The 25,174-nt window shown below is 44.6% G+C and overlaps 1 protein-coding gene across 5 annotated transcripts in view; it reads right to left on the bottom strand.

The window, feature by feature from the left end:
* Positions 1-251: 251 nt before the first annotated feature.
* zswim8 (zinc finger SWIM-type containing 8) overlaps positions 252-25,174 on the bottom strand; it is a 33,114-nt gene continuing 8,191 nt past the window's right edge. The window contains exons 2-27 of one of the 5 annotated variants that reach the window (XM_022769022.1): positions 20,149-20,302; positions 18,921-19,015; positions 18,513-18,685; positions 18,095-18,202; positions 17,881-17,962; positions 17,070-17,190; positions 15,685-15,886; positions 15,145-15,320; positions 13,616-14,951; positions 11,921-12,052; positions 11,486-11,665; positions 10,640-10,823; positions 10,353-10,436; positions 10,135-10,233; positions 9,889-10,013; positions 8,491-8,815; positions 7,861-8,016; positions 7,383-7,605; positions 5,914-6,203; positions 5,589-5,812; positions 4,730-5,224; positions 3,407-3,632; positions 3,131-3,304; positions 2,907-3,026; positions 2,366-2,544; positions 252-1,102 (exon numbers count right to left, since the gene is read on the bottom strand). In XM_022769022.1, the coding sequence (XP_022624743.1) occupies positions 899-1,102; positions 2,366-2,544; positions 2,907-3,026; positions 3,131-3,304; positions 3,407-3,632; positions 4,730-5,224; positions 5,589-5,812; positions 5,914-6,203; positions 7,383-7,605; positions 7,861-8,016; positions 8,491-8,815; positions 9,889-10,013; positions 10,135-10,233; positions 10,353-10,436; positions 10,640-10,823; positions 11,486-11,665; positions 11,921-12,052; positions 13,616-14,951; positions 15,145-15,320; positions 15,685-15,886; positions 17,070-17,190; positions 17,881-17,962; positions 18,095-18,202; positions 18,513-18,685; positions 18,921-19,015; positions 20,149-20,302 (5,867 nt within the window). In that variant the 3' untranslated portion in view covers positions 252-898. Of the gene's footprint in view, positions 1,103-2,365; positions 2,545-2,906; positions 3,027-3,130; positions 3,305-3,406; positions 3,633-4,729; positions 5,225-5,588; positions 5,813-5,913; positions 6,204-7,382; positions 7,606-7,860; positions 8,017-8,490; positions 8,816-9,888; positions 10,014-10,134; positions 10,243-10,352; positions 10,437-10,639; positions 10,824-11,485; positions 11,666-11,920; positions 12,053-13,615; positions 14,952-15,144; positions 15,321-15,684; positions 15,887-17,069; positions 17,191-17,880; positions 17,963-18,094; positions 18,203-18,512; positions 18,686-18,920; positions 19,016-20,148; positions 20,303-25,174 lie in introns of all 5 variants that reach the window. The other 4 variants (XM_022769023.1, XM_022769024.1, XM_022769025.1 and 1 more) reach the window with 4 other exon arrangements.

Genomic DNA, 25,174 nt, shown 5'->3' with positions numbered 1-25,174 from the left:
CTAGTGACCCGGCTTGGCCCAGTAGTGGTTAGACGGCCTCTGGTTTTGGTCTGGAGCTGTGGTCATGTCACTCCTCAGCCAGGCTGAAATGTAAATATGAATCCCACACAACAACAGCACCTTTAACACTCTCTCATTCTCTTCCCATTTCTCTCTGCTTACATGTCAATATTCTATACAAAGTATCAAAAAAGATTAAACAAAATACTGAAAAATCCTCACCCGTACTGACAATATAATTTCTCATATTAAACCTTTTTTTTTTATTTTTTTTTTTATTCCTTGCAAATCTTCCTTTTCTCCTGCAAAGATTCAGATCCACAGTGACAGCAGCTGCCACTCTGGACAGGAATGTTGCAGCGTGAAAATGACTCACACTCATTCATTCAGAACAAAGCTAAACAAAACTACTAAACACTGGAAATGAAGTGAGGATGGAGGGTGAGAAATCCCCATCGATATCTTCAGTTTAGGGGAAATGGAAGAGACGAGTTAGATGCAGAAACGAAGGAGTACACTTTAATTCCACAGTTACACAAACAGGAACCATGATAAAACAAGAGTGAGGAGTCAGTCAAGAACAGAGGGGAGCAGGGAGGTGACCCGGCTCCTCCTCTGAGCTCTGGGCCTACAAACACCCATAAAAAAGGAAGTCTCTGTGGGTTGGGGGTTCGGGAGCTGATTGTACTGCCTGTGTGCTGTGTTTGCTGAGTCCACATCACAGGGAGGAGGCTCCCCGACAGAGCCAGACAGCAGAAATGTGGCCGGCTCAGTGCAGTGGCAGTAGAAATGCTGGAGGCCGAGTAGGTGCTAGATGGGACTCCTCAAGCTCGGCCCAGACCCAGACCCAGACCCAGGCCCAGGCCAGGGCCCAGCACACCCTCGCTCAGCGTGCTGCTCAGGGAGAGAAGGTTGCCATCTCCAGGGAAATGCGCTGCCACAGCTCCTTGGTCTGCTTGCCCCTCTTCAGGTTCTGCAGCACGTCGTTGAACTGCATCATACCCACGGGCGTCAGGCAGAAAGCACCTCGAGCGCTGCGGATGATGTTGACGAAGTCATCGTAGTCAGCAGGTGTCAGGTGGATGAGCCGATGGTGGATGTACTGCGGAGACAGGGAGGGAGGTGTGACGGTGATCAAACAGCACTGAGACACAGCAGCATGAGTCAAGACTGATGAGTTATAGAATGGAGAAAGCATGGCGGCCCATTCAATCTGATGAGAGCTGTTCACTCATGCACATCCTGTCTATGCCTGTGATTAAAGAGTCTTTGAATCTTTATTTCTATTACTATCCAGATATGTGTGATACAAATGTGGTTCTTAGTTATTGAGCTGTTCAGTCTGAAGTGGACTGTAGAAAAATGTCTCTGGTTCCAGTCTCAATTGCTGCCCACATCCATGATTGGATTCAGATTGGTCAGATGTGCTCACTGACAGCTGTTTCTGAGCCAATCAGAGCTCTGTAGGCCGGATTAAGAACAGAAACATCATCTTCCTTCACCAGAGCAAGAACTGACTTACAAAAAGTTTTTACTGTTTATTGAAGCCCTCAGTGGATTAACTCCCCCCTACATTACAGACCTTTCAACCTCCTACACTACATACAGGCCCCTCAGATCGTCAGGCAGGGGTCTCCTCGGGTGCTTTCTCAGTCATGGCCCAGAGACTGTGGAACAGCCTGCCCATGTCAATCAGAACTGCCGTATCCATCCACTCTTTCAACTCTTTACTCAAAACATATTTATTCTCATTAGTGTTGGTGTTATGTAGTGTGCCAAGATCAGCTGCCTCCCTCATTTGGTTGTTGTTTTGTTGTTTTGGTGATGTTGTGCAGCACTCTGGTCAGCTGTTTGCAGTTTTTAAATAAATTTGAATTTTGAAAGCGATGGGGACAAATGTGGCTCAGGAGGTAGAGCGGGTCGTCCACTAATCAGAGGGTTGGTGGTTTGATCCCTGGCTCCTCCAGTTGGTGTGTCGAAGTGTTGCCTTGGGCAAGATACTGAACCCCAAAGTGAGTGTATGAGTGGGTGTGTGTGTGTGTGTGTGTGTGTGTGTGTGTGTGTGTGAATGTGGCTTGCACTTTGAGTTGTTGCTATATAAGTGCAGTCTATTTCAGATTCAGGCTTATTCAGGATTACAGCAGTAAACATGTTTCCTTCAGTGACATACTTTAAGTTAATCGCTCTTGGCATCTTCTAGCAGCTTGTGTGTGGACTGGAAATGAGTTGCAGGGACCACACATCATTAACATAAACCCCTCCCCATATTAAAAATATAATGTCAGAGGCAACAAGTTAAATGAAATGGCAGTTGCTCCATTATAAGTACAGGCTAGGCTGCAGCGTGGGCGGGGGTGTGTCGTACCTGCAGGTAGGCCTGTTGGCAGCGCTGGACGAGCTGGTGGAAAGCAGGTGTTCGGAGGTGAGCGTGGATGTGGGCGGGGTTCAGCCTCTGCAGAGCCTCCATGATGATCTCCTGCAGGACGAACGGACTGAGGACGCCTTTTGCTGCTCCGACACAGAACTGGTACACGTAGTTGACTCCTGACAGGACGGACACACAGAGGGGAATAAGAGGAAGGACAGGGTTGGTTATATAGATGGAGAAAACAGGAAGTGACAGTTAAGGGGGAGGGGACAGTTTTTGAGAGGGTGAGGGGTTGTTTTTTTATTGCTTTTATGAACTTTGTGTTACATATGCAAATAAAGTCTGATTGATTGATTGATTGTTTGATTGATCAGTTCTTCTTTTGCTCTTCTTATTGTAGCTGTCCGCTGCTAGCTGCACAGCCACACTCAAGTATGAACCAGATGCATAAACAATCTGTTAACTAGCCATTAAATTCCTGTATCAGCCACTAAAGTCCCGGCTCCTTTGCTGTCCATTCATGCATGTGTGAGCTCACCCAGCCTCGCAGCCAGTCCCAGCAGCCACTTGACGTCCTCGGTGTAAGGTGGGCTCCTGGAGAAGTTGTTGGGGTGGTCGTTGTGAGCCCTCCTGCCCAGCATCTCTAACGCCAGCATGCCTTCACACAGAGGAGCGACAGAGATCACATGTGTTCAGTTCATCCTCTCTACTATGTGCACACTGGTTAGAGGAAAACATAACCGTAGGTCACAGACTCCTCACCAACTCTGTAGGCAGAGTGCAGGTAGTGCAGGCCCTGCTGGCTGATTGGCTGGCTGTGCTGCTCGTCCTCTGCTGGGAAAGGCGTGCTGACCAGTGAGCCTGGCTGGGAGGAGAGGGAGGGTAGTGATGCTCCCTGGATGGCCTGGATGGTGGGGCCCGCGTGGACGCTGCCAACTGTCAATCATGACAAGCACAACATACGGTTCAGCACTGACTAACATACTCATCCCGTGGTGCTATAACACTTACCAATGTACTATATCTGAAGTGGCTTACATTTAGAAGAACACTGATGACAGCTAACACACAGTGTGTAGTCCTGACCTGCTACAGTGGTGCTGAGGGGCAGGCCGGTCTCAGTGTGGTAGGGATGGACGGCGATCTGAGTCATGGACGGTACAGGGACACCAGGGAAGGTCACAGCTGTGGCTGCCATTGGTGGCTGGGGGCCAGCAGCCACTGAGAATGGGTATTGGGCCCCTATGAAGGCTGGGTGCATTCCCTGAGGAGGAACACACACACACACACACACACACACACACACACACAAACACACACATGTGCACAAACAGTTAGGCTGAGTGACCTGCACTCGACTGTACCACGAAAAATGAAAGAAGTGTGAGAAGATTTGTACGGAACAAACAATGTTTCTATCACAACACCGGCAGATTTAAAGATTCATCTGTGTATAAGTGAGAGTAACAGACCCTGAAACTGTGTGGGCGTTTCCCCTAGCGCCACTTATTCTCTCAATTCAATGATTAATCCACAGAAAATGTGGATTAATGACTTATCAATTAATCAAGTAATCATTTCAGCTGTAATGGATGTACGTTAAGACACTGTGTCCACAAGCTATTATCACATCTTCTCTTTATTTGTAGGACAGATTTTCCACCTCAGCTAAGCAACACTTTGTTCATAAGAAAACCTGTTCCGGAAACACAGAAATCTGCCGAATAGAGAAACAGCAGAGAGGAAATGTAGTAGTTGATTAAACGGATACTTAAGTTAACTCTCTGAAAACCAATTAATCATTAAATCATTTTTTTAGGCATCAATATAAAATCTTCTCTGGTTCCAGCTTCTCTACTCTGGGGATTTGATGCTTTTCTATCACAGTGACGTGCTGTGCTGTGGAATCTCCCTTTTCTGCTGCTATTTTTGTTTAATTGTACATATTATATTATTATCTATTATTTATCTTCTTTTTAATTATTTTATATTGGCATTTTGCGGTTTTTCTTCTCTTTGTATTGTCCACTTTTCCAGGCCACTTTTCTTGCCGTGAAAGGCAAGTGAAATCATTTGTTTTTTTTTTTTTTGCCAGGATAAGTTTTTCATCTGTGAAAACAACCCCCGAGAGGCAAGTGAAAGTTTTAAGTAAGTTTTTTTAATCTTATCATTATTTATTTTTTTGTTTTTATTTTATTTATTTTTATTTTGAAAATTGCTCACGTGTGTCAGGCCATGTCACTGTCTGCCAGCTGCCATTCCAAGATGTAAAGACAACATTAAAACTGTCCAGCGTCTCTGTTTCTTAATAAAAAGAAATTCCACATAAAGCCCAGTGTCCGTGTGAAGACCAGTTCTGACCTGTGGATATGCAGCTCCAGACACAGGGAAGACGGTGGGGCGGGGGACATGCTGCAGAGGGTGTCCCAGGTACTGGGGGGTGCAGACGGTGGGGAGATGGGCCTGGATGGTGGTATACGGGTGGAGGCCCTGGCTGTGGGGGTGAGCCATGGCCTGCCCAGGCATGGTGTGGGACTGGTAGATGGTGGAGCCCACAGAGATGACGGGTACGACGGCTGCTGCGGTGACCGAGGCTGTGACCGTCGCCACCCCCGTAGACTCCATGTTCGCCCCGCTGTCAAGCACGCAGCTGGATTCAGGGGGCCTCCTGCCCGAACCCCCGTTTGCCCCGCAGCGCCCAGAGGTCTCCCGCTGCTGGCCTGAGCCCCCGCCCACTGACTGCTCGTACAGCCAGTACCACTGGTGGGCCACCTCAAACAGAACCTCAGGGTACACACCTCCACCCTTAGCTGCTTCTTCTACTGCCATGCAGGCCTTCTCTAGCATCACATTGTCCTGGAGGGAGACAGGGACAGACGGGGACAGATGAAGACAGGGAAGTGAAGAAGATCAAAATGGATCATTCATTTGACTTTATTTACTACAATTAATCATTGGTTTCATTAGCAGTAGGTTTCAGTTTCATAGATTTGAACTGACTAACAGTTTAATAGAAGTTCAGCTGCAATTAGGATTTTATCATTGCATTTTAATCAAATCCCGAAATTACTAAAAGATAAAATTTACTAAATTCAATTCAAAAAGGAATTATCTTGACATGTTGGAACCAAGCACACTTACAAACACATTCAGCAACATTTGATGTACATTGCAACAGGTTGCTCAATTGTTCTGAACTGTAAACCCACTCCCACAGTACCTGCTCTTTGCACTGCACCAGGGCTCTCTGGATTTCATTAGGATTCAGGGCGTGAGCATGAGGCAGGCAGCTCAGGGCCAGCTCTGCTGCTGCCCGGACCATGTTGGGGTCCCTGGCCCGCGATGCTCGGTCTGCGAGGGATGCCACCTCTGGAGGGGTGAGGTGACCATCCCAACACTCCACCAAAATGTTGAGGGCAGCGCTGCCGATCTCCATGGCCTGGCCTGAGAGGTTAAAAGACAGTGGATTAGAACATCTGGGTTTGCATGTTTCTGTCTAACTCCCTCTATCACTCACACACACACACGCACACACTCCTCCTCACCAGTTATCCAGGACACATGGGACGAGTAGGTCCTGGACAGCCAGTTGGGTGAGACAAAGTTGTGGAGGCCAAGAGCATACAGACCAATCTCAAAGGCACACAGGTGCAGGTTTCTGTGGGGCCCCTGGTGGCCCCCGCTGGCTGAGGGCTGGGTAAAAATGGAGGTGGAGGAGTTTCCACCGGCTTTGATCAGAACAGTCTTGGCAAGCTCAAAGTAAAAGTGGGCTGCTGCCTCTGATGGCTGGTTGGGCACGTGGGGGGCGTGGCACTCTGGACGTCTCCCTTTGTACCTGAACACACAGACAAGTACGACAAGTTTATTAGAATTTAGTTGTTCAGAATAAATCAGGTTTGTTATCAGGGAAACCTGCTCAGAAGAAAACCAGCTCCTCAGCTCAACTTCAGCTCATCTCTGACCCACGTTTTTACTGTTGTCTGCACTGTTCTCTTAAACATTGGGATTTACACATGTGGACATCAACAGTTTATTGATAGTATTAAAGTCAGTTTGATGGGTATTTAAAGAATTTCCACCATTATACCCCTTGTCAGATTACTGCAGGAGAGAACTGCCGCACTAATCTGACTAATAATATGTTTCCTATGCCATTTCATGACAGTTTTGTACCACAGAATTTTACCCACAGGACAGATTGAAATGATTTTGTAATGTAAACCTGTTTTAGACTATGAGGATGTCAAATTCACAACTCTCACATTTCCTCAGAGCTTTATTTGTGCAGTGTCTAATATGTAATGTGAAAAATTCTGCATAAAACACAATGTAGTTGTAAACCATTTATTATGAATGACTTGTCTTAACATTAGCTTGCTAGGTTAACTCGCTAGCGTTAGGCTAGTTGGCGAGCTTTTTTGAGAGTAATATTTGGCACCTGGATCATTCATATGAGAAAATAGTGGATGAAAAAAGAACATTTACTTGCCAGAAATGGCAGCCATCTTGAATTTTCAAGTGGCCAACCTGTGTTATCTAAAGAGTAATACCCAAGGAGGATTTGTGTCAAGTTTAGCATTTGTATCCAAATTTGAAAGATCCCTCTGACATATGCAGTTATCTGCTGCAGCATGTGACAAGACTGACCAGACTACCTGCAGACCAAGCTAAGCAGGGAGTTTATTGTTGGCTCCTGCTTGTATCTCAGTATACCACTGATCATCATTTGGCTCAGTTTTGCTTTGGCTTAGGTAATATCTGTTTAAAGCTCCATATTTTCCTCTTCTCCTGTGTTTTATTTGAAGTGTTGATCCATAAGAAAATATATTAGTGGTTTTAAGATCCAAAAACCATCTTAGTGTAGTTTTACATCTTGGTGAGCCAATGAGGAGAGAGTAGGCTCTGAGCCTCTTGGGGCAGAGGCGTGACTGCTTTGTTGTGACATAGCATCACATACGCTCTTTAAAATAGCCACTTTATAGTATCAGGGATCTGATGAGGAGGACGTGTTTACCTGCTGGTGTCAGTGCTCTTGGCTCTGGCCCCGCCCCCTGCCCTGCGAGAGCCACTGGAGGAGGAGGAACCCAGTGAATCAGATGATGAACTGCTGATACTATCACTGTCCTGGCCCCGCCCCCAAGATGTTGCTGCCCAGCTCCCCCGGAGCGGCCGGCGACTGAGGGTGGGGGAACTGTCCGAGGTGGTCTCCGGAGCACTGCTGTCGATACTCGCCATGCCTGTCCAAACACCACGACCATCACATCATGTTTCACATCATTATTATGTGCGTTGATGTGAAGCTGTTTCAGTATGTGGCACATTGTTGGGTACAAGCTGGATGTACAGAAATACCACATATATGACCCAGATTCAAACACTTCCTGTATGATGCCGTGGATGTAAGTGGAGGTAGTGACAGAGTAAAGGCTGTGTATTCTCTGATGCTCTACCAGATCAATAAAAAACACAGACATTATTGCCTAAGTGTGTACCTGTGTGTTTCTTCTTCTGCCGCACAGGTGAGCCCCAGCAACGTTGGCTGTATCCACAGCGCGCCCCCAGTGCCAGCCGACTGGGCACCGTGGCCTCCAGCTTAAATGGAGCCGTTTCATTCTGCTGGTCATTTGATGACGGAGGCCCATCTGATACTGAGAGGAAAGAGTCTGAGTTCTATCTCCATCAAAGAATACTGGGTTACCACAGAGTGATTCTCTAATGCAGGGGTCTCCGACAGGTAGCTCGCGAGCTAATAGCTCACCGCTGCTTTAGAGTAGCTCACCCAAAGGTTCAGAGAATATAGGAATGCATTGTAACACAATTTCACCAAGTAAAATTTGCTGCAAATGCAACTAATCAAAATCAAACACACACTCAATCAAGAGTCTCCTGGCAGCGCAATAAACATGTGTTCAAAAATGTTGTGGTGAACTTAATACTATAAAACTAACTACATGTATGTTTTCAACTAAAAGGGTGAATGTGCAGCATAGAGAAACCTATTAGCGTATAGTGTAAATGTCTAATAACTATTTTTGAAACCTGAAACTGCTGTAGATCCTCAACAGTATCATAAGACATGGCACCTAAAGAAGGGGTGCTGGGTTGGGGGTGTAGGTTCTCACCATGCTCCCTGGTCTCTGCAGTACTCTCCCCTGCTGTGCTGTTCTGTACTGGGTTCAGATCGGCCTGATGAGCCACCTCTTCTCCAGCCAGTGTCACAGCAGAGGAAGAGCTGGAGGAAGAGGCTGCCACAGTTGTTGCAGAGGAAGATGAGGGGGCGTGCTTGGAGACCCCCCCAGTGGCTCCGCTCACTCCGCTGCTGTGGCTGGGGGCGGTATGTTTGGACGGGCTGCGCTGGCTGCCAGCTGCCGGCTTGCTGGAGTAGAAGGAGCTTAAAGTCTGAGGCTTATGGGTCTGACTCTCCCTGTCCAACAACTTATCCAATATCTGAGGATGCGAGAGAGAGAGAGAGAGTAGTAGCCTGTGACCACACTAACATACAACATGTACTTGGAGAAAACAGTGCCAGCACCACAGAAGCAGCGGTATATGTGAGAGCATGTCACAGCCTGAAAAAACAGCAGCACTATACATGACAACTATAATCAGTCTCCTCATGCTCTGCCTTTTTATTGATTTTACATCTCATACTCACCATTTTATATCAATATATTGATTCTTTATTGATCCTAAACGAACACTAATTACTTTAGTAAACCTATAATACAATGATTACAATGATGACTGTTCTTGTTCTTTATTTATTCATTCTATTTTACTTAACAGATTATATGTGTGTATATATATATATATATATATATATATATGTACTTTTTCCTGATTATTTTCCTCATTATTAGATGTAGACGCAGACAAAGTCACATAAAAAGGTGGCAACCCTAGCCACACCCCAAGCTCCACCCACCTGGACCCACCATCCAACCTTGCAGGATTTGGTTTCTCTGAGTGTTTACCTGATATCTTTTTATTGGATCACTCAGAAAACAGTCAGCCAATCAGAAGAGAGGCTCAGAGCCTCCTCTCTTCTCATTGGCTCACAGACCTGTAGTTACTAGAGCTCCAGAGAGAAGCCAGAGAGAGGAGATGTAAAACTATACTGAGATGGTTTTTGGTTCTTAAAACCACAAATATATCTTCTTATGGATCAACACTTCAAAATAAAACACTGGAGAAGAGGAAAATATGGAGCTTTAACATCATTTGGAGCTGTGTTTCTGTCCACACATTATGGTTTGGTCACCATGAGATCCTGAAAAAATACCTGGCTCTTGAGCAGCTAAATGCTCCACTATGTCCACCAGCTGGTCTCTGACTGTGTCTGAGCAGGTAATGGGCAGTGAAACCCACTGAGCTTTCTCACTGAAAACATGAGAAATGAGCTGAAAAAGCTGAGATGCTTGACAGAGCTGAGGGAAGCTACAGAGTTGGTGATCATTCTCTCTGAGTTCAACAATATGATGAACCTTTTTCACACTTCACATCAGAGTAGTGATGGTTACCTTCTTCAGCTTGCTCTGGTCATCCTTGTAGGTGATCATGAGAGCCAGAGCCAGGTCACCCTTCACCCGTCTGGTTCCTTCACACAGCAGAGGATGCTCTGCCTCACTGACTGTGGTCTTCATACCTGCAGTCACACAGGGGGGGAGACATGAAGAGGGATAAGGTACAGACAAAGAGAAAAGTGGTGAGGAGGGGAAAACAGATACTGAGGCAGAAATGAAGGATCAGGAAAATCATATTTTTACCAAGTGCAGCGACAGCCGCCTCGAAGCCCAGCTCCTCATCACCAGGCATCTCGTTGTTGCGGTTGCGGCTTGGTGGACGGGAACCCGTTGGGGACACAACTGCACAAACAATATGGATAAAATTGAAAAGGATGTTAATTCTTGAAGTTCCCATTTAAAACATCTTCATTTAGAGATTCAGAATAATTCCTTCAAGGCCTCGTGGTTAAAACATATACCATGTAATGGCAACATCACTGGTCTGAATCCAGCTGTGTCGCATGCTAGACCCCTCTCCTCTTTTTTTCCTGTCTGTATCGCTACTGTCAAATAAAGGCAGAAACATAAACAACATAAGAAGTTCTCAGGTATCTGGTCTTGATTTGTTTTTGTTGGACATACAGTATTTATGTTACATCTTTGCCGTTTACTATCAGACAGATATTGAACCTGGCCAAGAAAAAAATCTTTCAATCTTATCCTTCTATTTAAAATGTTGCCTGGTCAAACAATATTTGGTACTTACCTGGGGTACACAGCACATCGAAGATGAAGCTGGCCAACATGAGAGGCAGCACAGGTCTGTAATCACAGAAGTTTCCGTCTCTGAGCTGCTCGGCTCGCTCTCTGATGGCCGACATCTCCACCAGGCCCAGAGGAATCTTCTTCAACAGAGCCACCACCTCTGACTCCTGGTAGGCCAGCTTCACCTGGTCAGCCCACACACAAGCATCAGTTCGCTCCACATACTTATCATTTAGATATACCATACACAACACACATGCATGGAGCTTATACAGGAATAAGCCCATTCCAAAATGACAACTTGTTATTCAACTAAATTTACAACATTTGGCAAACTCTCCTTTTCAGAGTGATGTTCAGGACACTCACTCTTCATTGAAACAATACTATCAGGTCAAGCAATCATTCAATCATTCCCCATCTCTCATTTTCTGTCATCTCTCCTCTGTTGTCAACTGTGGAGCAGCTCACCCACGTGTACCAAGGTAAAGAAGCTCAATTAGTAATTGCCATTTAATCCATGAAAGATTCAAATTGTTAATCAGGTGTGATGCTGTGTGATGGTGCTCAAAGCAGGCAGACACGCAAGTGTCAACAATCCACTGAAACTGGAGTTTCTTTAGTCTTTACTTACTTTTTACTCATTCATGTATTTATTTCTATGCCTGTCATGAGCAAAGTTTCTTATGTACTTCATTTACACTTTTGCATTAACTGGATATCCTTAGATAATAAAGAATGAAAAACCACAGTGTTTTATAGCACAATTACTTTTATAACAGACCAAATAAATACCCGTGCAGAGTGTGTGTGAGTGTGTGTGTGTATGCGTGAGTGTGTGTCAGACCTCCAGAGCTTTGGTAGATGCCGGTGGTCTCTGGAGTTCCAGGGAGAACATGCCGGTGCTGAAGGCCAGGTTGTGGAGCTCCAGCCGTTCACTGAGAACAGTGAGGAGGAAGGCGGCTTTCGACAGTGTGTTAGTGGCTACCTGCGTCTGACGGCTGGTGGACACCTTGCTCTTCTTACCCTAAATCCAACAACAAGGGAAATAATGATGATGGAACATGAAAACTTTACTTGTGATGAGCAGATTCAATTTGAAATTCTATCCTTTTGTATAGTTGATATTTGTTGGTCAATTACAAATGGGCACAGTAACACAGTTAATATAAAACAGAAAGGCTCAATATCATTCTACACAGTTCAAGATGTTGACTGATGAGTTTGGAGACTGCGACTGTACAACAGATGGAGAGAAGAGAAGACTGTGTTCACTGACTACCTTAGTCTGTGGCTGCTCCACCTTTAGGTCTGGAGGGTTGGCTAGCAGGTCTCTGGCCAGCTCCACAGCCAGCCGGCACGCCTCGTTACTGTAGCCATGAGCGTAGAGGGCCTCGGCACAAGCAAACAGCACCTGCTCACACACAGCAACAGTATTCAGGCCAGTACAAACAGCAGTGGGGTTTCATCTCTGTGTCTGGGAAGTATTTTTGTCCAGTGGTATCAGAGCCAGTCAGGTGTAAACACTGTTTCAGTCGATCTACAACCAGCAAAGCAGAGGATTCTCCAGCAGTAGATCTAGTCTCTAATGGACAGCCTCATCACATTGATTTACAAATCACAGATTGTGTTTAATTGTGGGAAATCTTTGCAGTTTTTAAAAAATCCTTTCTGTCAGTTAATCTATTTATAACATTATATTATAAATTAATTATTATATATTCATATTTATAACATTTTACTCACAAGCTTTGCTGTGAAGACAGATCATCATCATTCATTTATTACACACAAAATTCAGAGTAAAAGTAAAGTAAAAGCACAATGATAATAACAACGTGTGAAAATGGAACACCTCAATAAGCTTATATAAGATGCTTTTTTTCTGGTCTTGTTTGTATGTGAGGGGAGGTCAACTGGAGTGTGTCGTTTAGCTTAAATACAACATTATACATAATACAAGCATTGTCAAAGATATTACATTCAGTAAGCTTCAAAAAACTAACAATGGAGAAGAGGGTCAGTGGGAGCGTTTACTGTTGACCATGATAAATGACTTTTTTCTGTAGTTTCTCCTGATAACTAGGAAAAGTTTATATGAGGCTCAAATAGGGACTAGTAAGGTTTGAGGTGCTTCAAGTGGTAAAAAAAAATGCCTCAGTTTAGAGAATAAACCAACATATTTGGGTAATTTTTTGGTCAACTCACTGACCTGGACCATAAAATGTAAGAATTCATCAGGGTGAACCACCAGGAATTTGGAATGAACATATTCAACGTTAGTTCGATTTCAGATGCACGCTGACAGAACTAAGAGCAAGCAACACGCAATCTGATTTTAAGCTGATGGAGTTTAACTCAATTATCTAAACCACTTACTTGGAAGAGAAAATGAAGGCAGCAGAACACAACGATCCAAATCTAAACTGCCATCCCACTGACAGTGTGTTGGGTTTTGACCCACAAAGATCCCTGCACTCTTGTTCATTTTTATGTGTGGGCTTTGGGCACATGTCAGTCAGATGTGGTAGCCTGTAAACTGCTAAACTTCTGGGGTCCAGATGTGGTGGTGGCAAGTGACCAGACCCAGTTAACTGTGGCCTCAGCAGTCCGTATGCTACTCTGTGATTTGTGCACAATCATGAAGCAATGGCAGCATGACGGCTAACGTTGACCTATTTTTTAGTGCCTACCCACACAGATATTGCGCCAATCATATGACAGTACTGACACTGTCAGTCAGTGCTTCATGCCCACAGGAGAACGCCACTTTAGGTTGTAATGTCACAACAGTAAGATCAATTAAATTTAGATTTCTTCTTTTGGTAATTACTATTTTGCTCACATTGTGTGAGGCTGTGATTTGTGTGGTTAATATGATGGGAAGGTGGGTGGGTATTTGTATCATAACATCCATACCTGTAAAGGCCCAGCTGTGAACAGTTTAACCAGCACACCATTGGGTCTTCTTGCTTACCTCCATGCGGCCCTCCTGTTCCAGCGGTTTGATCCCTGCAAAGATGTCTGGCTCCTCCTCCTGGTGATTGTCAGTCAGCTGTCTTTCTGCTCCCTCCTCTGAGGCAGCACTCAGGTAGTATGCCTGATAGTCGTCCTCGCCCACAGCTTCTCCTCCTGCAGCTCCACCTGCTGCCTCTGCTCCTTGGTTAGCTGATCCACTTGGAGCTGCAGCCGCGCTTCCTGCTGCTGCTGCTGCTGCTGTTGCTCCAGCAGACGCCGTCTCTCTGCGACCCCTCGGTGCCTTGGCAGATGTTTGAGTGGTGCCTGATCTTGCTGTAGTGGTGGAGGTGGAGGGCTGGTTACTGCCAGCTGAGTCTACATCTTCATCTCTGTTCTGGACGGACTCCACCTCCAGCTCTGCTTCCTTTTCTGCAGCGTTGGGCATGTCCATAACCACCACCACTGTCTCTTTGGCAGGGAAGCAGGGTGGAGCAGGCTCTGCAGCAGGAAGTGGGGCAGAGCTATGGCTGACACGCTTTGCTTCAAACATCTTGCCTCCACTGCTGCTGCTGTACTTGCGTGAGTCTCTGAGCAGCGGGCTCGGGGAGGGCAGCATCTCTGGTGGCGGGGGGAGAAACTCAAACGTGTTGCTGGCCTCAGCCCCCAGAGCCAGACTGCAGCCATCATCCAGGCTGAGCTCAGCCAGGTCGGGCTCCAGGGAGCTGTCCTCACTGCTGGTTCTCCGCTTGGCACTGGCATGCTTACCACCTGCTAACCCTGCACCCCCGCCAGGACCTCCTACAGAGGCCCCCTTCCCACCTCCCTGTGTCAGCTTCAGCTTCCCTCCAGAGGAGGAGCCTGGCCCTTTGTACATGCACTTCCCTCCTCCATCTTCCAGGGCGAGAGAGACGCTGCCCCCCAGACGGACCAGCATCCCTCCCCCTCCGCTCACTGACAGACCCTTCCTCTTGGTCAGAATGGTCTCCTTGGGTCGCACTGCCACTTCCTGTTGAGACAATCCACTTCCTCTTCCTTTATAATCTCCCCCAGCTCCACCGTCAGCTCTCCCCCCTCCCCCTGGTTCAGGAGGTTCTCCACCCCCTCCTGCAGCAGCTTTGACTCCTCTCTGATGCTGCACTGCTCTGGACCAGCAAAACGTGGCACTCTTCTTATCAGCACTGCAGTAGGTGATGCCGTCCAGTGGGTAGGCCACCTCCCAGTTAAAGTAGCAGGACTCCACAGCAGGCTTGAAGCCCTGGAACAGTTTGTCCAGGGACTTGCGATGTTGCCCCCGCTTCACGATCTCAATAACCTTGAGGTGCCACTGCTTCAGCTGACCTGCCAGTTCCAGACGCCTGGGAGAGAACAAACAGCCTTTATTTATCACTTGAGTCCCTACTTAATATTTACTACCATCTTACCTGTGTCACTGATGGAATCATGAATTGATAAACAAAACGTTTGCATGGGATTTATCATATTCCATGACCAAATAAAAAAACTCCACAAGCAGTGTGTAGCCTAGTGTCAGTGGTCAAGTGGTCTGACCTGCACGGACTCATCGTGGGGTCAAGCACCGCCAGTCTCCAGAGCACCACCATCTCATCACACATGCTGGCACAGGCGTGAGCCGCCACCTCCGACTGGCCGTTGCTGCGCCCGGTGTGGCCACTGGCGCTGCTGTGGGATGCTGACGTCCGAACACTGTACCACCAACTGATGATCTGAACACAAGCAGTCAGACAACTCAGTGAGGCGTGTGTGTGAGTATGCGTGTGTGTGTATGCATGCGTGTGTGTGTGTGTGTGTGTCAAAAAATGTACAGTATACATCCAAGGTCACCAGACGCTGTGCTGTACAGACCTATAACCTATAAACTATAAATTATTGAGAGTTGAGAATTATTTTGACATTTCTATTTCAACTGGCGCAGCTTTTCTAGCATTTATGACATTGGTTATGTGATTCTATATAATAATAATAACAATTATAATAACAACAACAACGACAAAAATAATAATAATAATAATAATGATAAGTGTGTGTTTACTTTCAGCAGCTACAGCTCGTGTCGTGTTGAGTTTGTACCTGTTCGTAGGTGAGACATTGCTCAGTGAGGATCTCGAGCAGAGGAGCAGCGTTGCTGTCTCGTCTCTTGAACATCTCCCTGACGATGGACAGAAGGTTCCAGATGCCTTCTGGCTCTCGGCCCCTCAGGGGTCTCAGCAGACATGCCCACTCAGCGGCGGCCGGCGGCTCCGTGGATGATAGGTACATGGAGTTTACATCACTGTGAGTGAAAGACACACAAAACACTGTTTTTACAGAAGTAACACTGTGATAAATCAATCAGGAAGAAAGAGTGAGGTAAAGTTAAATGATAGGAAAATATGTTATTTGTGATGATCATAATGAAGAAATGTGTCATTCAGTATCAGGGTACAGCTATTTTCTGTGTTTCTAATAGTTTCTGAAAAACACTGGAGCTCCATGGCACAGACGTATGGATACAATGCTTATTACATACTTTTTTTAAAAGTAATTTTTTGGGCACTTCTGCCTTAACGGGTTAGGGACAGTGAGAGATAGACAGGAAGACAGGGAATATAGGGGAGAGAGAGGAGATGACATGCAGCAAAGGGACCCGCAGTAAGGACTGAGCCTACATGGTATGTGCTCGACCAGATGAGCCACCAGGGCGCCCCGGACAATACTTCCTTTAGCCATCATTCAGTGTGACTGCATTCAATTCCGATTCCGGGAAGTGTTACGGAAACATTACATGGTCCAATTAATGTCAGCGGAGACAGCAGCAGTTTCAGCGCTCCACCTGTCTACACAGGCTTCATTCAGACACACACTCACTGTAAACAACTGAAAAACACAGCTGAAACACTTCCTGTGTCGACACGTTTTTACTCTGGGTCTACTTCAAACAGAAGGCTGACATGTAAAACTGGCTCCATATCTGAATGTGAAGTGAAGTGAATGTGTGAAAAGGGGTTAGAGGAGTGTTTGAGTATTAGCGCAGCAGATAACTACAATAATCTTTCAAATGTGGATACAAGCACCAAAATTGGTATGTTTTTCCCTCTGGGGCCATGCACTTGAAAAAAATCCCATTAGCCACTTGTAATTTTAAAAATTCAAGATGGCGCCATTTCTGGCATAAGAAACACATATTTTACCACAGAATTTTTAAATGTTTGATTTGACACCTAGATTAATCATATGAGAAAATAGTGGATGAACTTACTGCAAAAAATAACATTTACTTGCCAGAAATGGCAGCAACCTTGAATTTTTAAGTGGCTGATGTGTTTTATCAAAAGAGTTAAAGGGAGGATTTGTGCCAAGTTTAGCATTTGTATCCACATTTGAAAGATTTCCCTGAAATATGCAGTTATCTGCTGCACTAATAGGTCTGAATAATAGTTCTTTTGAGTAATGTGTTTATTACGTGAGACACATACCTGAAGACGACAGGTGAGGGCCCACAGAACTTGTGCAGAGTCTTTTTGATGTTGTCGCTGAGGGTCGACTCATCCAAATACCAGGTGCTCTGGTCAGACGCTGAGGGGCCTGCTGTTGGGTCTACACACACACACACACACACACACACACACACACACACACACACACACACACACACACACACACACACACACACACACACACACAGAGGGGGATATGTGTGNACGACAGGTGAGGGCCCACAGAACTTGTGCAGAGTCTTTTTGATGTTGTCGCTGAGGGTCGACTCATCCAAATACCAGGTGCTCTGGTCAGACGCTGAGGGGCCTGCTGTTGGGCACACACACACACACACACACACACACACACACACAGTGGTAAATGTATGCTTTTTTGCAACAATTCTGAGGAAAATCTGTCCTGTGTGATTAAGTCGAGCAATTGTTCATTTTATTTTCCATTTTTATCCAAGGACTTTCCTCGTCCTGTTTCACAGCAGATGAACAAACTGAGCAGTTTGCCCAACAATAAAATCCCTCTCTCAATGGACACAACACTGGAGTAAACACACTCCTCAGCAAGACCAAGGGGACAGCATTCAGGGAACATCACTGCGATCTAGCTGCAGAAGTATGTAATAATGTAGACCGAAACTGATCCACTGTTCTCTGGTTGAAGTGTCAGACAGTGTGCATCATGACAGCAACAAACACACAGCGACAGAATAAGTTAGGTTCTCCTCGCATACACTGAAGATCTAACTATGTCTGTGTATAGTGTATATGTATGTGTTCATTATTGCTACTGTACCTGGAGCTCCACACACAGTGTTGATGGCAGTAGACTGAGAGGAGAGCAGCTCGTCTAGCAGCCGCTGAGCTGTGGGTAGGATCTGAAATACAAAGCTGAATTAACACCCTACTTGCTTTGTCAGATACATGACATGTATATCATATAAATACATACTCGCATTTTCATCAGTGGTTTGGTTTATAGAGAGAACAGCTGGTTCAGCTGGTTTTACCTGCTGAGGCAGCTCACTGATGAGGTACTGAGCGAACTTTTGGAGCTGGTCCCTCTGCAGCCTGGACAAAGACTCAGAGACTGGAGCCCTCAGACACACTGCTGAGGCCTACACACACACAAACACACACACACACACACACATACACACATACACACACACACACACACACACACACACACACACACTGTAATGAGCATCAACACTAAATTAACAGTTAACAAGTAAACTATGAAGCACTCCTGAAATCTTACGATAAGTGAAGTCTACAGAAGCCTCCCCACTCATAACACCCACCATCACACTCTCTGTATCTCAGGCTCAGGTCAGCCAGAGGGGTATGGTTTCTCTTGATAAGCTCATTTGATGAAAATGTGACACTGTTGGACAGAATTCATTTGTGTTGACAGAAACTCACATTGTGGATCCTGAAGAGGCAGAGTGCCACCACGTGGGCGCACCATTTGGCCCCAGCCCCGCAGGTGCAGCTACAGGAAGTGATGCGGCAGCGATCAAACATGACCGCCACATTGTAGGCTCCTTTAGACTGACCAGCCTGACTGGTGACCACTGTAGCACTGAGATGGAAGCCTAAACAAAAACCAAACAAAAACACTGTCTTAGTTCTGTGCTGTATTTTATTCAACTCACTCAATTTCATCACACTGAATCACACATTTTACTCAAACTGTACACGTCATCATTATATGCTTAGGTATAGTTATGCCTTTATGATCAAATTAAACTGCATAAAGTTACAGTTTACAATAGCAGTGATAAGTGTCTCAATGAGCCTCTTCATGGTGAGGGTGACAACTCAACCCACCAATCTGCAGGGGGTCTTTGACGGCTCTGATCCTGTAGAGCTGCTCTCCACGTTGGAACTCGTCTGGACTCCCATTAGCCAGGCAGGAATATAACCTGAGGCAGGAGGAGGACAGAGACAGGTGGAGGGACGGGTGAGAGAGACAAGAGGAAAAGATGTGAAGTGAAGATTAGTAAGAAAAGTGAATCACAAAACTGATGAACCCTTTTTATCCATTTGTCTAATTTCTAAACCCTGTTCAGGGTTGTGGCGGGTTGAAGCCTCTCCCAGAACACACTGAGCGAGAGATACGGTACATCCAGAACACACTCACTCGGGTATAGACCACCTCGGCTACCACTGAAATGTTTAGGAAACAGAAATGTTCCAGAAAGCAGGCATTTCTTCTAGGTAGGACGTAAACACTTTCAGAGAGTACGTCTTGTCCAGAAACAAACCCAGGAAGCTTGGTCCTTTGGGCCAGTACTCTGGACCTGCAGTGTGGGATTTTTGTCTCCTCCTTCTGGCAAACAGAGTAATTACACAAACAGTGCTCTCCAATGAGGAAAACCCACACCAATGCTAATCCATGTTTGTCCTCACTGATCACTGAACACTGAGATTCTTTTTTTTTTTTAATTATCTGGAGCATCACAAACTTCTCTTTCCTCCTTCTCCTTAGGTGTTTCCAACATACTCCTAGTTGCTGAAGCCTACTCTGTCTCTGTTGCTACAGTTGCTCCCTTCTCTAACTCTGGCAGAGCAATCATTGCTGGTTAACGTAAAATGTGTCACCTGCAGTTTGCCAACGCAGGAACGTCACCACAGATACCAGATTTACAACTGATATACAGCGAAATACAGAGAGATTTACCTGGTGCTGAGAGGCTCAATCAGCAAGGTGTGAACTTGTTTGGCAACAGCTTGAATGTAACCAACAGTCATTTATACAATTACTCACCTTCACCTGCCCCATGTAAGAGGTAACTTTCAGAAAATTAGCTGTGAATTACCGCAGGAACTCAGTTTTCTTACACACATTTTTACAGGAGACAAACTTTTTTAAAAACAACAATGAACATTCATTAGGAATATTTTAAATCTCTCTTTTGTTATTAAGTCGGAAAAACACAGCTGACAGGGGATCAGAAAATTGTACTTGTCTCTTCGGCCATCATAGTTTACAAGATGCCGTCAGCAGATCTCTAAACAGAGGTGAAGAAAAGACGTTATTTATTTGTGATCTAACCTGATGTCTTCCTCATTTTCGGGGAAGCTCCAGTAGGCGATGCGAAGTTGGAGCTGTTCTGGGACAGGGGGGTAGACCTTCTCCACCACCTCAAATGGGATGTGGAACGCAACCTGCTTTGCTGACAACTCCACCAGTGGAATCACCTGACCATCTGAGGAAGACCAGAGAAGAGAGGAAGATCAGCTAAGTCAGCAGGACAGCAGAGGAGATACTTCAGGTACCATTTGCATTTATGCTCCTTCACTCTAGTGTCACATTGGTTAAAACTGGCAGCACCACTGCCAGATCAGAGGTTTGCTCTGATGCACCTGTAACCAAGTTACCAGTAGGGATGTCACCCTGTACAAAAAAGAACTGGAGGTCTTTAATGTCAAGTCCATACTATATTTCAACTGTATTATACTATATTTAACTGGTTTTGCATGGTCCCTTTGTATTGGATCTCAGGCCTGTGTATCAATATGTCTAATACGTGAGTGGATATACATCAGCTCTCATCACGTGGTGTATCTGTATCATCATCATCATCATCATCATCATCATCATCATCACAGGAGAAAATGTGTTTCTTAAGGCAGAGTGTGTGACCTCTGCTGCTCTGTTGAGACCTGCAATAACATGCGTCTTCAGTGATCCAGTCACAAGTGGTCAGTTCTCAGTTCATCATTTCACACCTGGATTTAAAACGCCTCTCGACTGACCCCTTGTGATCGGGTCTCACTTCCTGCTTTATATGCAAATAAACAGGTATGTGTTGTTGTTTTTTAGCCTATTGGGTGTAATGAACCTAGCAGCCTGTGTGTGTGTGTGTGTGTGTGTGTGTGTGTGTGTGTGTGTGTGTGTGTGTGTGTGAGTGAGTGAGGGGGGTGGGACTTGTAGTTTTGTGAAGGTATAAAATGATGATACATAAACTGAGACCAATGAAGAACTCAACTCAAACAGTGTGTGTGTGTGTGTGTGTGTGTGTGTGTGTGTGTGTGTGTGTGTCTGTCTGTCTACTGAAAAAAGGGCAGCATAAGCACAATGACAGGAGTCTTATTGAGCACACAGTGGTCTGCCACTGAGAGAAGAAAAAGTGATGGGTCTCAGATTACAGACCACATTTCCAAGCCACTACTTGTGCTGCTGTTTACCATATATGGAGGAAAGCACTCCGTTCATATGATGCCATCACTGGTGTAAAGGATCAGGGGGTTGATGGTTACAGGCCATGGGAAACCCATCAAGGCAAGAAGACTAGCATCACTCATATGTTATATGTGTGTAATCAGTGAGCTAAGCTTTACTGTGACAGAAAGTACACACAAGTTTAAAACCAGGTATTTTAGGTGAAAAAAAAAAACAAAAACAGGCTCCGCTCATTTTGTCAGTTCTCTCATGACAGAGACGGCTAGCTTTCACAATGCCCTCTATGTTGTAGACTTAGCTAATGCAGAAACCTGCATTGTGACAATAGTGTAGCACAGCAACATATTCTACCCAGTGTGAACATCAAAATTGTTATGTTAATGTGAGTGTGTCCAAGCAGAACTGAGATCTGAATCATCTCAGTGCTGATCCTACTGAATGTGAGTGATGACTCTGACATGGTTGACTATACATAACTACTACACAGAGTGGAAAGCTGGGTTGGACACAGCCCTACAGTTGGTCAAGTCCTGCTTCTAGGTTTCACCTAGACCCCAAGAAGGTGAGGGGAGAGGGAAAGAAAAGAAAAAAAAGAGAAAATATGCATGTTTTTTTCCCCCTTTTTCTTCTTCCCTTTTCTCTCCCAATAACTGTCAATAAGTCAAAATATTATAGCAATAACAAAAGCTGTATATCATGTTATGTTATTTTATATTATGCTCCTTGTTTTTGTTTTTGTCTTGTCTCACCAAATACATATATATATACTATATATATTCACATACATATGAAGTCCAGTTACAGGACAGAAGTTATTATATTCAATGAACTTCATGAGCTGATTCTTGGGTCTCTATTATTCAAGGTTGGCTAAATCATGTAGAACTAACTGAAACTTGTTCACTTGCCTTCTTACAAGAGTCTACAGACTAGTAATCCGAGTTTCACTATTTAGAAAAATTGTGAATTTGGCATCCTCGTAGTCTAGAACAGGATTACATTACCAAATCATTGAAATCTGTCCTGTGGGTAAAATTCTGTGGTAAAATATGTTTCCTGTGACAGAAATGGTGGCCATCTTGAAATTTACATGTGTATGTTTCTGCTGAACTCATTAGAAAGTTTAACCTCATCCTTTGTTTTTTCCACAGTTAAATTAAACAATTTTTATCATTAAAATTACATACATCTTACTACAGCTGCATCATCATTAGTCAATTGATTGATTAGTTGATTGACAGAACAAAGCCAGGTGAAGCAGCTTTGAGTTTCTCTGCTCCTCACCTGTGGAACAAGCTTCCTGAACACCTGAGATCTGCTCAAACTCAGCGCATTTAAATCAGGAATTAAAACATCACTGTTTGCTGCAGCTCTCCCATAAATTACATCTTTTAATCTTGTGCATTTGACCTGATCTTATGTATTCAAATGTTTTTAAATATTCCTATTTGTTTTTATTGTTTTTAAATTTAAATTTTACTGTCATTTTAATGTATTTCCAAGCCCCTGAAAAGCACTTTGAATTGCCTTGTCTCTGAATGGTGCTATATAAGAAAACCTGCCTTGCCTTAATTGATGATTAATTGATAATCAGTGACTCATTTAAATCTGTGAGGAGTAGCTGTTTTTCTCTGTTTTATGTCATAATTAAAATCTTAATTTAAAGTCTACTTAAAAACCTTCTCTGGAGCTTTCAATCACATCTCAGTTCGAGTTTGCACACACTTAGGAATTTGATTTAAGGTGTTTTTACTTGTTTTTACCATTTGCAGTTGATAAATCAATAAAACAATGAATTGAGAAAATAATCTGCTAATGAATTGATGATGAAAATAAACCCTTGGAACCCCACGTTAGGAATGTTTTTACCTCAGAGCAGCATCGCAACTATATTTGTGCTGCAAATGTTTAAGCCTCAACATAATGTACAGTAATCCCTGTACTGCTGATTGTTATTATAAATAAATAAAACATTAATTAAGGTAAAATTGTCTTTTTTTATTATGCTAAGTAAAATATTTTCAAGCCTGCATTACCACTGACTACTGTTACTTCTGCTGTAACTAATATTACTATCACTAATACTCATTTTTTAACTTCCTTTCTATTGACTCTTTTACAAATCAATACTGCAATGATTTCCTTTAGTGAAACAGCTCTAGGATGAAACGTAAACTACTAAATCTTCCTGCAAATTCCTGCGAAAGTGGCCATTTAAAACAGAAGAAGAGCGTGTTGACATAATTTGTCTATTGTGTTTATTACAATATTAGTTTAGAATAAGAAACTGGGACAGCCTGACTGTCTAACAGTAAAGAGCTCAATCCTGAAGAGAGAGAGGGGTGGCTGGGTAGTAACAGAGTTCATGTGGCCGGCCTGTGATTGGCTGTTGGGGGTGAATGGCAGCCGGCTGTCCACCAATCAGCTCCCAGCACAGAGAAGACACCACTACAACAGCTGTTCCTTTGTAGCTGGCCCAGCGAAGAGCTGAGTGAGGACTCATTCACTCTTTTCACTGGATCACTAACTCTCTCACTGCCTTCCTCCCCTGTCCATTTCTCTCCAGAGGGTGCACTCCATTCTTACGCTGACAAACACCTGTGGTGCGCTTGATGGGACGTTTCTGCTCACTATTTAAAAGCTGCCTCTGCTCTTGCACACAGCGGATCCTCTGCTCTGTTCAAGTGGCGTGTGGGTTTATTTTGACCACTCGGCTGGTACACAAACACCAAACAGATCTCCTCGCTTGATGAATTATTTATCGATCTATCTATATTTTGGTCTGTCAATGAAGTAAATGAATAAAGCAGGGATATCTACTTCTGTTGTGAAGCTACCATTAACAGTTACTGCCACATGTGGCTCATAGGATCGGTGTAACAGTCATGCTGGTTGCGCCATGCAGCCTTTGTTTCCCTCCTCTCACCGGTAAAGGTTTCCCCTCCATTTCAAACACACACTCATGCTGCTCTGAACAGCCTCTGTCCTGGTGGGAGGAAATGGAGTTAACCCACTCTTTTCAAAGGGAGAGTTTAGTCGCAAAATAAGCTTCTGTGACAAATGTGTCTGATATTTTTTCAATCTTCTGTGCAGCACAGCTTGGTAATAATTTTGTAATTTGTTCTATAAAGTGTTTTTTTTTTTTTTTAATTAATACTACTTTTGTACCGCAAGTCCTTTCTTGGGCAGAGCAGCATGGTGCTACAGTGAAGGGTCTGGGTTTCAACCTGCTGCTGGTGTGTGTTTGCATGTTCTCCCTGTGTGTCTGTGTGGGTTTTCTACAGGTGCTTTGGTTTCTGCCTCCACAGAGGCGCCTGCAGGTGTGAATGTGAGCGTGAATGTTTATTTGCCGATATGTCAGCCCTGTGGCTGTGACCAGGGTGTACCCCGTCTCTCGCCCAATGATGGCTGAAGGAGATCAGGGGCCAGATGTATAAATGATGTGTACACACAAAAACCATGCATACGGATCCAGCTCCAATCGGCAGAGATGGAAACATGACACCCAGGTGAACACACTAAACAGACCTATCACCTGACCAGCACAGTGCTGTTAGATCAAAAACTCCTTTCTTTTTTACAGTCTATGGGCTAAACACAGCACGGCATGGCTATGCTAATATTCCCAGCCATGCTAACTAGCAGCTAGCTGCCGCGCAGGCCCACTAAGACGGGGACGAGATGCAGTGGATCCATTTTACCACTCTGCAGAGCAGCTAGCAGCTCACTCAGTCTGAACAGAAGGGCACACTCAGTTTAACTGGTTTTCCTGTGTTTAAAAAAACCTGCATACACATGCTAATTTAAAAAGGTTATGTGATAGCCTTTTTCATATGAATCATCATATCAAAAAACTGAATGTGAAAATCATTACACAATTTTGCTCACTTTAAAC

Source organism: Seriola dumerili, unplaced genomic scaffold (genome assembly GCF_002260705.1).
Source record: "Seriola dumerili isolate Sdu_G_001 unplaced genomic scaffold, Sdu_1.0 BDQW01002174.1, whole genome shotgun sequence".
NCBI classification, from domain to species: Eukaryota; Metazoa; Chordata; class Actinopteri; order Carangiformes; family Carangidae; genus Seriola; species Seriola dumerili.
This window is presented reverse-complemented; position numbering and strand designations above follow the sequence as displayed.